The sequence below is a fragment of the Melospiza georgiana genome, chromosome 5 (assembly GCF_028018845.1).
Source record: "Melospiza georgiana isolate bMelGeo1 chromosome 5, bMelGeo1.pri, whole genome shotgun sequence".
NCBI lineage: Eukaryota > Metazoa > Chordata > Aves > Passeriformes > Passerellidae > Melospiza > Melospiza georgiana.
In genome coordinates, this window is record NC_080434.1 from 48,610,119 (window position 1) to 48,626,653 (window position 16,535).

The window sequence follows — 16,535 nt, forward strand, 5'->3', positions numbered from 1 at the left end:
TCTTAACCCTTTGCCCTACATACCAAAACACATCTAATTACTTTAAATAGTGTTCTTCATTTCGCTGCCTGGGAAACCTGACAATTCACTGAAACACTCTCCACTGAGACTGGCTGTGAGACACGCATGCTTTGGGTTTTATTCTCCAGTTTAGAAATATGAATGACACTCTTTTTTTTAATCCCCTGTTTAAAAAACACAGCTGATTTAGTACATAACCATGAATAATTTATTACAAGAGAAATGTTAGCATAATTTCAATTAAAAAATCAAAGTTATTCCAAAGTAGTAACTAAATATAAACATTTAAAAAATAGCCTCTCTTACAACAAATGTTTTTATACAAAAAATATCACTAATTTATTTCTAACATGATGGACTTGTTGTACACCATGAAAATAACCATTAACTTTGGTTTTTTGGCATTGTTAGAAAATAACATTCTTTTATTATTAGTTGCTATTTATGTGTAATAGCAGATACACAGATCCAGTAGGAAATACAGGAATTTTGCTTGGTATTAGCTCATTATTGCTAGCAGTTGGTATATAAGGAGTCCACAACCATCTCAAAGAAAGTATTATGATATATCTTTAAAAAATGCCAACACATGATCATTCAAGAACTGGACTTGTTGCTATTTCTTACAAATAACTCATTTGGTCACATCACTTTGACTCTATAAGCAAATAAAGGGGCCATGAACTATGCAAAATGCATTTCTTTTTTTATAGTCAACATTTTCTTCAGTTATTCTTTGAACTGTGTAATTCAGAGTGAAAAGCAATTCAAGTTTTTGTTAAAGAACAAACTATAAAACCCCCTCCATCTTTAGTATTTTTATTGTTTGTATTACTTGTTTTAACTATTAAGATTTTTAAAGCTTGGATGTGGTCAATGAAACCAAATTATTCTCTACATTAACTAAGAAGTAATGAAACCCTGTTAGTAGATTTTCTTGTCTGACGCTTTTTTAACAGCAAAGAATTGCTATCAATTTCATCACTCAAGCTGAAAAATACTCCAAATTGATAATGTATATAATGTCATTATAATTTGAAGGCAAGTACATTTTTGCTGGGTAACAGTGATGCCACACAAATATATGAAATATAAGCAGCAACCCTTTTGTAAAGGATGAGCTTTCTTTGGCAGAACAATTTTCTATCCATCCAAACTGTCTTCTTCTGCTAAACCTTTTGAACATTAGAAAACATATAGCCTGCTTCATGAGGAAGTTCCGCTTGGCATATATATTTCAGCTGATTAAAACCAGTTTTTAACTGCTGAAGTCATGGCATCCTCTGGCAAACTTTCTGGACTCACACTTAGAAATCCAAAGATTGGAAATGCTGCTTTGTGATGAGCTTGTCACCAACCACATGTCTGATTGCTGAAGTTACTTACTTACAAAGTGGAAAACAAAGAAGATTGTAATGAGCAAACCATGGACTGTGCGAGCTTTTTTGTGACAAGAAGATCCATGACCACAACTGAGGAACTACAGTACAGTTACCAATCTTCAAGGCCTCTGGTAGGTTAACATATTGTAAAACATCTAATAGGGGCAAATACTCTTTTTTAGAGAAGTCCAAACTCAAAAAAAAGACATTCTGACATTTCTCACCCCTTGCCTACAGCTCATCCCCTACCTAGTATTTTTAGTAGTAGTGCATAGATTGTAAAATGAATTTTTCACTAAGAATAAAAATTAACGGGACTGCTTTATTATTAATAAAGAACAATACTTTCCCAGAAAATAAGGAAAAAAATTTGAAAAGTTTATATGGGTTCTGATGGTTGTATATATGGGTTATAGATGGCTGTATAAGGAAGAATATGGAAATAAGTAAAGCCACTTCGTAATCCTCAAAACTACATGAAACAAAGGAGAAATTTTTAATTGCAGGTTCTGTTTTTCTCCTGGATTTGAATACTTAATTCTATAACCTCGTGTAACTTTTTAAGCCAGTAGCAGCTGTTTGCAGGCAAATGCATTTTTTTTCTTAAACTTGGTCTTAGTTTTGAAATAAAAAAGTACAGGCACATTCAGGAATTCACAATCCATTCAGGATTCCTTGGGTAGAAAAGCTGAGATATATCAAGAATTGCATTTGTGAAAATTTTTGTGACATCTAATCAATGTTCATTGGAAGGTCATCAAAAGTGAAAAAAATGTTGCACAAAATTTTAAATGAAAAACTAGTATGGTTAAACACTGTTTTCTTCATGTTATGTCTTCGATGAATATCCTTCATGTAGAATATCTACAAGCTCACTTGGCAGTAAATTACAAAAATATAAAGAAAGCCAGAAATATTAAGGCCATTGCAAGATAATAGCAGAGTACCTGCCACTTCAGCAAGGATTGTCTTTTATCATCCAAAGAAAATTTTATTTTTAAACATGGCTTACAAAGACCATTCTTTTTTGCTAAAATTTCCCAGGAAGAGAGGCTGCATAAAAAAAGGACCATGTTTTTAATTGTCTAACATATAATCACTTCCAGGTTTCTGTCTGTTGTGCTAATTACTGACCGTTTTCACTCATTACTGCCAACAGCTGACAATAGAGGAGTGGTCCACACTTAACTGGCCTCACAGACTAATTTCCAGAGGACTGCAGTCCTCTAGTAGACATGGGTGGGCTGAGTTTGCAATTCGTGATACTTTGACGACGAACACTGCTTGAGTGTTTCACTGACTGAATAAAATGTCCTCCTCATATGCCAAAGCTGGGTTTTCCATGCTCTCCAGCAAAGTGTGACTGGTTTCAGAGTCACGGTGTGGCGGTGACGATTCTTTGGCAACAGTGGACATCAGCTGACTCCAGGTGATGTTAGTGTTCTTGAAAGCATGCAGTAGGAAGATGCCAATGATGATGCTGCAGAATCCACTCAGGGTTCCAATGATGTCACCCAGTTCCATACTGCTCCACTCCTTGAACAAGATGATGGAGCACGTCACCACTGTGGTAGTGAAGCACACGTAGTAAATGGGCGTCACAAGGGATGTGTTGAACACGTCCAGTGCTTTGTTGAGGTAGCTGATCTGAGTGCTGACTGAGAGCACCAGGCTGCCCACCAGAATGTAAACCAGGGGATGGCGATAGACTGGCTTCCTCTGCAGCATCTGCTTGATGGCAATGCCCAGGCCCTTCACAGACGAGACGGAGAAGGCACCAATGAGAGAGCAAATTAAAATGTAGATCAGTATGTTTGTCTGACCTCTCTTTGGAGCCACAACAATGATCAGGACAAGGGCAACGACTGTCAGCAGAAGAGCAAATGTAACAAACACTGTAAAAAAGAGGAAAGGGAAGAGTAATGCACACAACATCAGACTATGCTCACAAACATGCTCAGAGTTGTTCAGTGTCCCAGACACTTCCCTGTGAACTGCAGCATATCTTCACTGCAATTGCGTACAGACCTGGATCTTGCAGCTTTCTTTCCATCTCATCTAGTGAGGTGACCTCCTCCTCCTCTGGGGCATGAATAACCATGACTGTTGACCCCAAAATGCTCAGTACACAGCCCAGCTTTCCATGAATATTCAGCTTCTCATTTAAAAAATAGGATGACAATATAGCACTGTTCAGCAAAACAGAAATAAAATGTTCAGCTCCACCATGCACAGAAGACATTCAAAATCTCTCTGTGTAGCATATCAGAAAACCTCTCTTGAATTTGGATATATGGTAAACCAGTCTGAAACAATCAAATTGTGAGGAGTTTTTCCACAAAAGTTGGTCATGACCAAGAAGGTAAGGTCAGGTTTTAGGGAGTTTAGCAGCCCTCAATTCTTCCTTCCAGGTTGTAAAAGGGTCCAAATTGCTAAGGAGCTTCTCATTCCTGATTGCCTGGGTCAGGGTATGCACTCTCACTGTAGATTAACCACAGAAGCTGTTTCTTTCTTCCGAAAATGGCTCAAAGCATTTAATTTGCCATTACAACCAATGCACATGAGTGCTGGAAACTATTCCTCATCTCTCCCCAGGCTCTCCCACCCAGGCACACTTTCTGCCTGGCTTGCTAGGGCTCCCCCCAAAACACAGAGAAGGCATCTCCCCCTTCAGAGATCAACCCCAGGATCTCCATAGGGTTGATTATTTAACCTAAGCACAATAACATGGCCTAAAACACCACTCACAGGGCATGATTAGCCTGCTAGAGAACAACCTTGGGCACAGACACAGGCTTAATGGTGTGTGAACACACAAATAGCTACTCAACCCACTGATCAAAATACAGACCTTTTTTTCACACAAGGGTAATGAGTTCACTGACATGAAGTTCTAACAACCCCTCTGTCCCATGAAAATTTGAATGATTGCTCTCCCCATCAAAGAAGAAGGCAATAAAGCTCAAGCTGTTTTTGCACAGCAGCAGCCAGGCATCCAGCTGATCTGCATTTACCAACATGCTGACCCCAGCCCCACTGCAGAGACTCAGTTACATTGGTTTTGGTTTTGCTATGACAGAACAGCTGCAGTTTGAGCAGGTCAATTATTCCAAGCATCCTAGGGGAGGGGGTTGTTTTTTGGGGGTTTTTTGTTTGGGTTATTTTTGTTTTGTTTTTAATATGTAGTGCATATTGTTTTAAACACAGTGTTTCATGTAATATACTCAGTTCTTAAAAATCAAATTTTTCCAATTAAAATACTATAACTTCATTTTGCTAAAAGATTATTTCCTATAAAATTTTTGCATGCACAGTCCACATCTTTTCTGCTGCTATGATGGCCACATTACTGTATGTGCTTAAGAACTTGGAAATTATTTTTTTCTTCATACATAGGAAACAATAAGTCTGTGAAAGACATTTATGTTTCAAAAGAACCACAAATTTTAATTGTGGATACAGAAGAAAGCTTAGATTTTCTTTGCCTTCTTTCCAAAATATTTCAATGACCAAAAAAATCAAAAGGTTTGCTAACTGTGCCTTAATATGAAATTGTGCTCCTATCAATAAAAATGTTTTTGAAAACATTTTGTGAAGGAATGCTGTATTTTTATTTAAAGTTTAATCACAGCCGAAGAACAGGATAACAGTTCTTAAAGTTCCAGTTCTCTAGGAATAGCTAAATTACCTTCTATCAGCAGTATACCTTGTTTATGCTGATAAGAATTACTTTGTGATCTAGGTGAAAAGCTGCTGGGAAGGCCTTCAGTGACCTTTGCAACAAGACTTTTGATTCCATCTACCCAGATAACTCAGTTCTAAATAAGGAAATATATATTTCCAGCAATCAACAAAAACCAATTTTTGCCCATAAATTGATTTTCAGTTTTTTATTAAAAATCTCTCCTTTCAGCCAAAGCCAGTATTTTTTCCCTCAGTGGTTCATTTGCCAAGGCTTGCTCCCCATTGGTACTGACCTTATGAGAACACTCAGGGCACCCAAGGGGGTAACCAAGGTTGCAGGTGCAAAGGCATAGGCAGCAAAGTTTGCAGCTTCTCCTAATCCCACTACAGAAGAAAGAACATTTGGATCAGCTTGGAGGAGAATATTAAAAGGCACGCTATTGTAAATATTTTGTACGACAACTCTGACAGCAAATAACAAACCAAAATCTTTTTTCTGCACTATACGTGCACATTTTCATTTCAAAATTAGCTGCAGAATTAGTAATGCTGAAAGGAAGTAAAATACTCTTCCCCTAGGTAGAAGCTGGACAGATGCAATTCCATGGCATTTTACCAGATATTAAAGAAAAGATGGTTATTCTGCAAAGAGATCTTAAGACCAAATGCAGTATTTGAAAGAAGGCATATGAGAAGAGCTTGTCATGAATGTGATTGCAAGGACATTTCTTTTAAGTGAAGGGAATGAAAAATCAGACAATAAATCTATTTAAAACAATCTGCTTTTTGTAGATTTACATATGGGCTGAGAGGAAAGAGCTGACTTACTTGATAGCAGTCCAGCCCACCAAACCCATTCCTTCAAATAAGAATATCCACCTTGTCCTGAAAGAGAAAAAAATAACCTTATCTTAGAGGAAACAGATCACCTTACTGTAAGAAACAAAAAGTACAGCCTCACATTTGCACTTACAAAGTACAAAAAGAGCATGTTACCTTGTAAGAGATACAAAAAGAAGAATATTTGATTTTGACTGACATTTTATTAATGACTCTACTGCTTTGTGACTTGGGCTTTCAGAAAATGCTATTTGACTAAATATTCACAGAGGAGAAGTTTCAAGCAAAAGTAAAATGTTTAAAAAGATTTTTGGTGAGCTTTAGAGATGTTTCAAAATGCTTTTCCAGGTCAGATCCAATATATTCACACAGTCAGCTGCAGTTTGACTCTCCTTTTATTTTAGGTTTGAAGAAATTAGAAAGAACAATGCCCCTGTGTGCATGACTCTTTTTTAACATAAAACATAAGTATATCTAATATTCAGTATCAGAGTTTTTTCAAATAACCAAATTCCCTGGAATAATATTTTCCAATAAAGACAACAAACAAAAGCAAAACTGCTAATGCTATGTATTTAAATCCACGCAAAGCAAATTAAGACATTAGTGCAACTGTTCTTTTTCTAGCTGTTCATCTGCTGACTTTGATGAAGGGATGGTTGTACTAACTGTAGAAACTTCTGTAATAAATGTCATTTCTACAACTCATTGCACTCACTTTAAAAAACCTGAGCAAAACCAAAAAGCTAAACCAGCCTAAGACTTTCAATCTCAAATGAGGGGGAAGAAAGATTGAAAAGGGAGAAGGGCATTTTGGAGGATAAGACAAATGGAGAATTTTATTTTGGTAACTAATTTCTCTCAGTAAGGAAATAGCACCAGCTCACTAGATTTAATACCCACTGCATATCCCTTAGTCCTAAGAGTTCTGAAATCCCAGTCCCTGTAACCACGCACAGAAATAATACCTTGTCTCCATCCCTCACCAAGACAGGACTTCTGGTCACCATTAAAGTAATTTTAAACATGTGATCTGTGAGTTGAACCTTGATTTTGTGAAGTTAGAAGAGGTGTTTGTGTCCCCAGCAGGAGCAAGGATGGCACCATCACCTACCAGCTCGGGTGACTCCTCTCTCTGCCAGTTTCAAAAGTCCTTTCTTCTTCAGTATGAAACTAGAACCAATAAAGATACTGGAGCCTATAGCCAAAGCCAAGCCAATGTAGAGGTGGTATTTGCTTCCAGAAGGAAGGGAATTGCTCCAGTTTGTTTCATTGCCAGCCCCCTCCATAGAGGTGAGGAGAGGAGAGTGTGATTCAGATACGTTGGTGATCTGGCACCATGCCTGGCAGGAGTCAGGGCGAGAAAAAGAGAGCACAGCACCTGGGAGCAGAAAAAGAAGGACAAATGATTCACAACACAGGCCCAGCACTGGAAGAGCCCTGTTCCCACTCTGCTCACTCCTTTTTGTGTCTTTGCAGAGCACCTGTAATTTCTGACAGTGAAATAACACACAAAACCCACACAATGCACACAGTGCTGCACTGGGTCATTACCCACTCCTGTAGCTCACAGGTGATTACATTATTTTACATCCCTATTTTGCACTTCATTGGCCAGACAGGCAATAAGGGAAATACCGAGGAATGAACAAAAAAAAAATTAGCTTCAGTTAAAAATTCAACTCAAAATCTTAAAAGCTAAACTGAAACCTGAAGATGAAAGGGCTCCTTTTTGTTGTGCAGAGAACACAAACATATAGCCAAATCCATGATTTTGGACTTTGCCTGTTAAAGTAAGCCTGCTGCAATTCAAGGCTTCTGGTTTTATATTGCTAGCTAAGATTGGAAAAACAAATGGAAAAAAAGGAAGGAAAATCAAACAGAGAGGAAACTGTCACTGCATATGGGAGCTAAGGCATTTTATAAAAACTGTTCAGTGAATACTGTGTGAGCCAAGTCTTATTTAACCGATCACAAAATTTTCAGGTGAAGGCCTCATTCCACCTCCCAGCAAATTTAATCTAACCTCAGAAAGCCCTGGTGGAGGTAGATCACAGCCAACAGGGGACAGCTCCCCAGCTATCCCTGCAACCCTGCTGGAGAGCTGGGTGATCCCGAGCACAGAGCAAAGGTTCACACTCAGCCAGCCAAGCATTATCAGCACCATGATGATGACAGTCTATGGGAATGGCATCATTGTAATCAGCCTAGATGTGTTTCTAAAGGAAGAGCAGGTACTGCATTTCCAAGAACAAAAGGAGTTGCTTTTTTCATGGGGAACAGGGGTCAGGCAGCAAAGCTGCCACAGGGCTTGGGCAGTCTAGGCTGACGTCTCAGTTTGTCACAGTGGAGTGCATCAGGCAGCCTGTGTGGGTTACACACTCTAGCCTGGAAAACTTTTAAGAGCAACCTTTTTTGTAAAGAAGGCTTATTGTGAAGATATGTTAAAATATGAAACAGTTTGCAGAAGTACAAAAGCTCAGTCCACTGTGATACAGAGGAAGCTAGGGATGCAACAAATAGATTTTTTCCCCATGTTTTCCCTGTAATTAAAATAATACATTAACGATTCATCCTGAAGAGTGACAGCATCAGTAATACATTCCCTTTGTTTCTTTTCTTTTCTTCTCCCCTTTCCCAACTGAAGAATTGGCACCTGGGGACTTGGTAGAAAAGGATGCGCCTCAGTGTTCACACATAAGCTCTGGAAATAAAAATGTTATATCAAAAGTACTTCACTGAACAATTAACAAGAAGCAGACTTGGATAATTCATTTAATACAGTTTAACAAAGAACAGTTAAAATACATAAGGTCCGAAAAATATCCTATTTGCTGTTGGCAATGCTGGTATTAGCTCTGGGAGACAGAACCCTTTTCAAGTAAGGAGCTAGAGTGAGTACCTGCTGCCTGTTTTCTCATTCCATATTATACAACAAACATACTACAGGAAGTTATAATTTGATTTGCAGGCTGTGCAAACACACTTCCTTGTTTGCTAAGAGTGTTTCCATATAACAGGATTTGTTTTGTATTGCTAAGTCAGACTTAATAAAAATGTTCCCACAAGATAGGCATGTTCATATTCACCAGCTGAAGATTAAAATCTTAGAGAACTTATATCCACATGCAGTTCCTGTTGCATAGTATGTAGGAGAGACACTATTCTACACTCTTATTATTACTAGAAATTACAGTTGGATAATGTAAAAATATGGAATTAGCATTTGCACCTGAAAGTATTTTAAAATCCTAAACTATTAGCATAGTCTTAGAAAAAGAAAAATTTGCATATACTTGTTATGACAAAATTAGTGAAGAATAAATCACAAAACAAAATTACACAAAAGTCCTTTAAGGATAAATATATTTTCTCTTTATAAACCCATACCAGGGCAAGATAAAAATGCCCTGCTCATGGCATGGTGATCGGTTTAAACAGTCTTCAAAGGTCCCTTCCAGTCCAAACTATTCTATTATTCTGTGAAAAAAAACCAACGGAGAGATGAATGAAATCCCTTAGCTCCCAATACCTATACTGATGCCAAACCAGGATGGTGTGAGAAGCAGTAACATTCCTTGCCTTTAATGAAATAAAAATCATGAAGATAAACACTCCTGATAAGTATAGTCCTTCAGTTTCCTGCAACAGTAAGGAAACTGTAAGGCAGCTTTCTATCAGTGCATTGGGTTTCTACAGTGAAGAAAATAACAATTTTCTTCCCCCTTTTTGGTGACTGGTGTACTTTCATTTAGCTGGAGATGAATGGCAGGCTTATTTTTTTTCACATGAAACAAAATGTTTTTCTATGTGTTCTAAAGGTTTTCATTCCTTGGCATACCTTATGACATCAGAAAAATTTAATCATGCCATTTGTACTAAGTCACCCAGTGACTGCCACAGGTTGTTTCTCTCCTTTCTGAATAACAATCTTTGCCCACATTCACAAAGAAATATTGGATTTATCACTGAGAAGACTAATCTTGAATGCTTATGATCTCTGTTTATTGGGATGAGCAGCTTCTCATGGTTAAAGAAAAAAAAAGTCATTTGTTCCACTTGCATGAAAAGTGGCATGTAACTGCACTGACCAAAGAACCACCTGAGAGGTGGGAAGAGGAGGCTGATCCAGGCATTACTGTTATTTTATTACCCTGTGAACAGTCTGAAGATCACTTGGAAAGGCTGAGGAAGATGACAAATCACTGAGGCTGCCTGGCTTGCTCAGCACAGAGTTTCTGTAGCTAAGCTAGTTTCACCTCCTACTTCCAAATGTCAACAAACACGAACGTGTCAGCAGAACTCCTCCTAGCAGAAATAATCTCTCCCAGCTCTGACTCAAGACTGGCAGCAACAGGAAACCAGTCTGAGCCAAGGCAGTTGCTGGTGTAAGTTCTGAACCTTTTTTATGATTCAGCTGCATTTTTTTTCTTTTTTTTTCCCCTTTAAACACCTAAATATTCTCTATCTGAATTGGGCAGACCAGACACTCCGGTGCTACACACTGTTTGTGACATCCATGACTTGCTGTCATTCTGCAGTTCAGGGCTGACTTGCCTTGGTTAGTGACAGCCAACTTGGTTCTTAACCTGCTACTGAAAGTACTGGTCCTAAGTCATCTCGAAAACTAACTGCTTTGATTAGACAATAATTTAACCATTTCTAGCGAGCTCATGACTCAGCTCACCCCTGGCAGAAACATGAAACGCCTTTCTCGGTCACCCAGGAAATACCAAGCCCACCTTTGCCAAGGCGCAGCTCCTGGGGCCAAACGTGGGTGTATCGAGAAGCAGCAAGGAATTCCTCCCTGGCACGCCTGGAGTGGAGACTCACCAAAACGCACAGAACAAAGCTGAAAAGATGTTTAACCCCAGGCAGCCGCGGCAGAACCGCAGGAGCTTCCCCGGCCCCGGACCCACGCCACTCCTCGGAAAACAACGGGGCGACGCCAGGGCGGAGGGGAATCTTACGGGGGCTCGGACACCGGGGGAACAGGAGCGTCCGAGCCCCGCCGGCCCTCCGCGTCCCGAGCGATGCGCACACCGAACAGACCGGGCCGGCCCCGCGGCCGCGCAGACACCGACCCGCACGGCAGGACGGACGGACGGGCAGACACTGACCCGCACGGCAGGACGGACGGACGGACAGACGCTGACCCGCACGGCAGGACAGACGGACGGACGGACAGACACTGACCCGCACGGCAGGACAGACGGACGGACGGACACTGACCCGCACGGCAGGACGGACGGACGGGCAGACACTGACCCGCACGGCAGGACGGACGGACAGACGGACGGACGGGCAGACACTGACCCGCACGGCAGGACGGACGGACGGACGGACAGACGCTGACCAGCACGGCAGGACGGACGGACGGACGGGCAGACGCTGACCCGCACGGCAGGACGGACGGACAGACGGACGGACGGGCAGACACTGACCCGCACGGCAGGACGGACGGACGGACGGACGGACAGACGCTGACCAGCACGGCAGGACGGACGGACGGGCAGCGCCCCTCCGGGCCCCACGGCTGCCAGGCTCCGCGGGCTCCGCCCGCCCGGGCGCGGCTCAGCGCACCTGGGCGCGCCCGCTCGCCGGCGGACACGGAGGCGGCATCCCCTCGGCCTGCGGGGAAAGGGCACGCAGGGCTCCGGGAGTGACCCCTAATGGGCTTCCTAGATCGTTATCGAGTCCCAGACCTGGGGAGTTCTGTGACCCCACCTGAACACTGAACCCAAAGAAAAGCGCGCTCTCCTGAAGTACCTTGGCAGCATTTGCCTCTCCTGGAGTCTCGACAGATTTAGTTTTCTTCCCCTTCGCAGCTGGGAGAAGAGATGAGCAGTCTTGATGTGCAACCCCTTGTGTCTGTGACAAGCGGCCTGTGCTCGCTTTGGCCGTGGATCTGCGGGCAAGCAGAGGGATCCCCCAGCCAAACTAGAACAAGGGCAGTGCCTGGTGATGCACACCCTGAGATGACTCCCTGTGGCTTAACAGGCTCCAGGTTGTTACAAGAAATAATTACCTTTATCACCCAAGACCTTAGTAGAATAGTTTCAACTAAGGTCTTGGCTTTGACATGATTACTTGAAATATATTTACAAAATGTAAGGTTTAATAAAACATTACATGCTGCCCAGCGAACTTCTTGGGACACTGCAGACCTTTAGCATGCACAGGATTTCTCTAACTGGAGTCAAAATTGCAAATTTAACACACCTCCACAGAGCACCACAGTGATACATGGGATTGAGATTAGAGCTGGAACCAGGCTTTGCAGCACCCAAACTAATCATCACTGGTTTTGAAAAGTTGTACCATTGGGCCATACTGCTGAAATACACTGACATTATCACCAAAATATCTTGGTTTTCCCTGGTTTAGGTATCCTTGAATTTGCAGTCCTGTGGTTAAACCAAGAGACCAGTTTCAATGTCTTAGTCTCATTTTTTTTATTTCTGTATTTATTTTTTAGCATAACCAGCACTCTGTATGTTAGGAGAAAAGGAACATTGAATTTCCTTTTTGTGATTTTAGTTACCATTCCACTTTATCTTTACTGTGTCTACACTATAACAACTTCTAGGGAAGGTGGCCTGAGTCCAGTGCAGGCTGCATGATAAATAGTGTGACTTCTCTGCTTTAACATTTCTAAAGCAGGTTACTGCTAAAAAAACAGAGCAAAAATTTTAAATTATATTTGAAAGAGTTAAATCAAAATTTCAAAGCATAATCTGAAAGTTTGGGAGAAAACTGTGATCTTCTTGTACAACATAAGCATGCCCATAGGATGAAACCACGTATATAGACAGATGCATGTCTGTAGTCTGCTTCAAATTCCTGCTTTTGTTATGTGTCCCCTCAGATCTGTCAACTCTGTTCATATCTGTTTCTGCAAAAATATGTCAATTTTTTGAGCTTGCTGCAATCCTGCAAGTGACTCTGTTGGCAGATGTGCTGAGAAGGGAAGTGGTAATATCCACAGAGCCCTGCTGGAGCAGCAGAGCAGGTGGGAGAGGGTGAGCTGCCAAAGACCACCTCTTCCTCTGGCACAGCTCTTGCCGCCCTGCTGCTCACAGCTTCACTGTGGTGCAGCACCCAGAGCAAGAATACTGAGAAACAGCACAGCTAGCACTTCTGTAGATGGGCCTCTGCATCAGCCAAGTCCTTTAGCAGGCCATGGACATCAAAGTCTATTTAATTAATAAATAAAATATTTAATCTGATTTACACATTTGTTGACAGCTGGCTGGGCATGAACCAGCAGTGTGCCCAGGTGGCTGGGAAAACCAATGGCATCCTGCCCTCTATCAGGAATAGTGTGGCCAGCAAAATTTTGTCCCCCTGAGGTTGACACTGATGAGGCCACATTGTGAATCCTGCGTTCAGTTCTGGGCCCATCACTACAAGAAGGACATTGAGGTGCTGGAGCAAGTCCAGAGAAGGGCAATGGAGCTGGTGAAGGGTCTGGAGCACAAGTCCTGTGAGGAGTGGCTGAGGGAGCTGGAGGTGTTTAGCCTGGAAAAAAGGAGGCTCAGGATAAACCTTACACCCCTCTACAACTGCCTGAAAGAAGGTTGTAGTTAGAAGAGGGTTGGTCCCTTGTCCCAAGTCAAAAGCACCAGGACAAGAAGAGATGGCTTCAGGTTGTGCCAGGGGAGGATTTTCTTCACTCAAAGGGTTGTCAAGCATTGCAACAAGCCACCTAAAGAAATGGTGCACACACCATCCCTGGAGGTATTCAAAAGATGTATAGATATGGTAGTGATGGGAATAGTTTAATGGTGAATGTAATAGTGTTGGGTTAAATTGTGCTTATTTATCTTAAGAATATTTTCCAACTTAATTGATGCTATATATTTATTGTTCCTTGGCTGAAAAGCTTTAAATGCTTCATATTTTGATATTGTAATAAACTCCAAAAAGCACTATGAGACCCTTTTTCTTCTGAGAAAAAAATGTGAAGTCACAAAAAAATTGTGACTAACAATCCAAGTCAATGGACAGATGCAAAAAACTTGCAATCCATAATATTATTACAGAAGAGAGTAGGCATATACTTCATGTGTAAATATTTCAATGATGATTAGCAGTTTTCACACTCAATTTGTTTTGAAGAACTTTGAGACAATGTCAGGAAGAAACTAACTACATAAAAGTAATTTATCAACATTGATATATTTTTCTTTATTTTGAATGGCATGTAAAAGTCAAATGGGAAAGAAAATAAAGTATTGATATACAATCTTGTTAACTGATATAAAGAGAAAAAAAATGCCATTTTGCCATTCAAAATGACACTTATAACTGATTTAGAGCAATGCCTGGATCATGAGGTAATGCAAATCAGCACAGAGCCATTTAATTCCCTGGAGCTGTGCCAGATGCAGCTAAGCACAGATCAACCTTTTGTGTATGAAGTAAAAATATGCATGTAGTAATAGTCAAAGCAATTTTGTGGCAGTTTCCATTTCTCCTAAAGAGGAATAAGTGTCTTATGAAACCCTGCTATGCTCTTCTATGTTATGGCATTATTCTCCCCCCCCATTAAATGTTTGGAAAATGCAAGAGAAAATTTATGTTAAGATTCTGCTACTTATGTAGTTACATAACTTCATTAATTATGTAGTATATGAAAGGTTTCATGAAACTTTCCTTAAAGCCAACAAGCACTGACTTTAATTGTTGATCTTCCATAAAAAGGGAAGCACCATCTAGCCAATTTTAGTATTTTACATTTATAACAGTCATGGTAAACCCCATTTTTGTGCCTTAATAAATCCCATCTTTATCTCTGTGTTAGCCATGAACAACTTAATTACAATAATTTGTGTATCTCTTTGGCTTTGTTATAAATTTAATCTTGAGGATTTTTTTTCTTATGTGCATAAACTTTGAGTTCCTTATGCAGTATTGAATTGTATTATGGTAAATACTGAAGATGATGACAAGTTTCACTACAATTAGAAAACCTGTTCACTATGCAGCTCATTCAGGTGCAGACATGAAGCAAGAACTATCTCTTTTATTACTATTTAGGAAAATTGCCTGTGGCATTTTTAAATCCTGTTATCATTACTCAGCTTCCCTGCTCTGCATTACTCTGCCAGCAGTCGTTGCTACATGACAGCGTCCAAACATGAGTTCTGTTCAATACAGAAGCTGCAAACAGATTCATTACCTTTCCTGGCATGTAGCCACACAAAAATTACTGAAGTAGATTTGCGAATGAAGCTCTGACCATGGGAACTCTATCTTCTCCACTACATGGTGATTTAGTGCAGACCTGCAGAATCAATACATGTGAAGAAATTAGGTTCAAATGAGAAAAACAAAAACGGTCTCTAGACAGAGGTGCAAAATTATTAAATTGCAGTACTTGCTGTGTAGAAATTAATTGTATATATGTTCCCTTATAAATGCCCACATAATGCCACCTTAACTCCTTCTTTACTACAAAGAGTGAATAACATGCAAGGCTGGATTTATTAAACCTTTTTTATCACAGTGCACTTTCTACCTCTCTTATTGGTGGCTATGGCATATATTGATGATTTTTGTTTAATTAATATCAGGTTTTGTTTAACTAATATCAGTTTTAATTTTTGTTTAATTAATATCAGTTTTAATTTTAATTTTTGTTTAATTAATATCAGTTGAATCACCTTTTTTATGTGTAAATGTTTCAGCATCATAATTCTGTGCAACCAAGATTTCCTATGTTATTTTAACTTGAAATAAAATTCTGCGAAACAGAAGTACTGACTGTACAGAAGTTCTGGAGCTTCTGTAGGGTCACTACAATTATTCTTTATCCCAATTATACCACTGAATGAAGATCTAGTATTTCCCAGAGAGTTTTCTGATAAGCCAGTCCCTCTGTTCCTTGCAGGTTTCAGCCTGGGAGCTGAGGAGAGATCTCAGGGGAGAAACACCCACTGAACCTGGAAGACACAAGGATAATCTTACTGCAGGTTCATCTCAGGACACAGAAAAAACTGCCAGGCATGGCCAGACACAGTGTACCCACATTGTCACTTTTCAGAAGTGCCAGTCCCTGTGCAGAGTAGTCATGCAGAAACTAGGCTCTGGACCTGGAGGGTGGTGGTGAGAGGTTTGAGACAGGGTTTGAGCACACTGTGCAGTGCTGTGCTCTGCGCCTGAGAGCACTTAGAGTGCTTTGTGATTCCAGCCTCATCTGAACATTAGAATCCAACTCACCAACACACATCTTAAATTGCTCCTATTTCACTCTCCATCACCCTGAAGTAAAAATACAGTACCACCTACTGGTGGAGACACTGTTGGCACTGATGGTTTTCCAGTCATCAAGCCTCATTGGGCCCAATTGAGCTTCATGACACTGAATTCTACACAAGAGCATAAGTAAGTCAGAAGCCCTGGAGTCTTCTCAGCTGCAGCACTTCCAACATGACATTAATTGTTGAAATCACATCAGCTCTAGAATAACCAGAACAATATTTGCAGTATATAAGCTGGTCAAAACTGTGATCCCAATCCAAACACTCGTCTGTTTACAGAGCTTCAACACAGTAAGCTGAAAGGCAATGTGCCATTCAAACCTGCTTATTTATAAGTCATAAT

At 40.5% G+C, this 16,535-nt stretch overlaps 1 protein-coding gene across 1 annotated transcript; it reads right to left on the reverse strand.

Annotated features, from left to right (window-relative positions):
• Positions 1 to 2,696: 2,696 nt before the first annotated feature.
• NIPAL1 (NIPA like domain containing 1) lies at positions 2,697 to 11,549 on the reverse strand. The gene is given in 7 exon segments (XM_058024749.1): positions 2,697 to 3,298; positions 3,432 to 3,592; positions 5,381 to 5,471; positions 5,916 to 5,972; positions 7,042 to 7,308; positions 11,416 to 11,486; positions 11,488 to 11,549. Coding segments are annotated over 7 exon segments (1,311 nt in total).
• Positions 11,550 to 16,535: the final 4,986 nt, after the last annotated feature.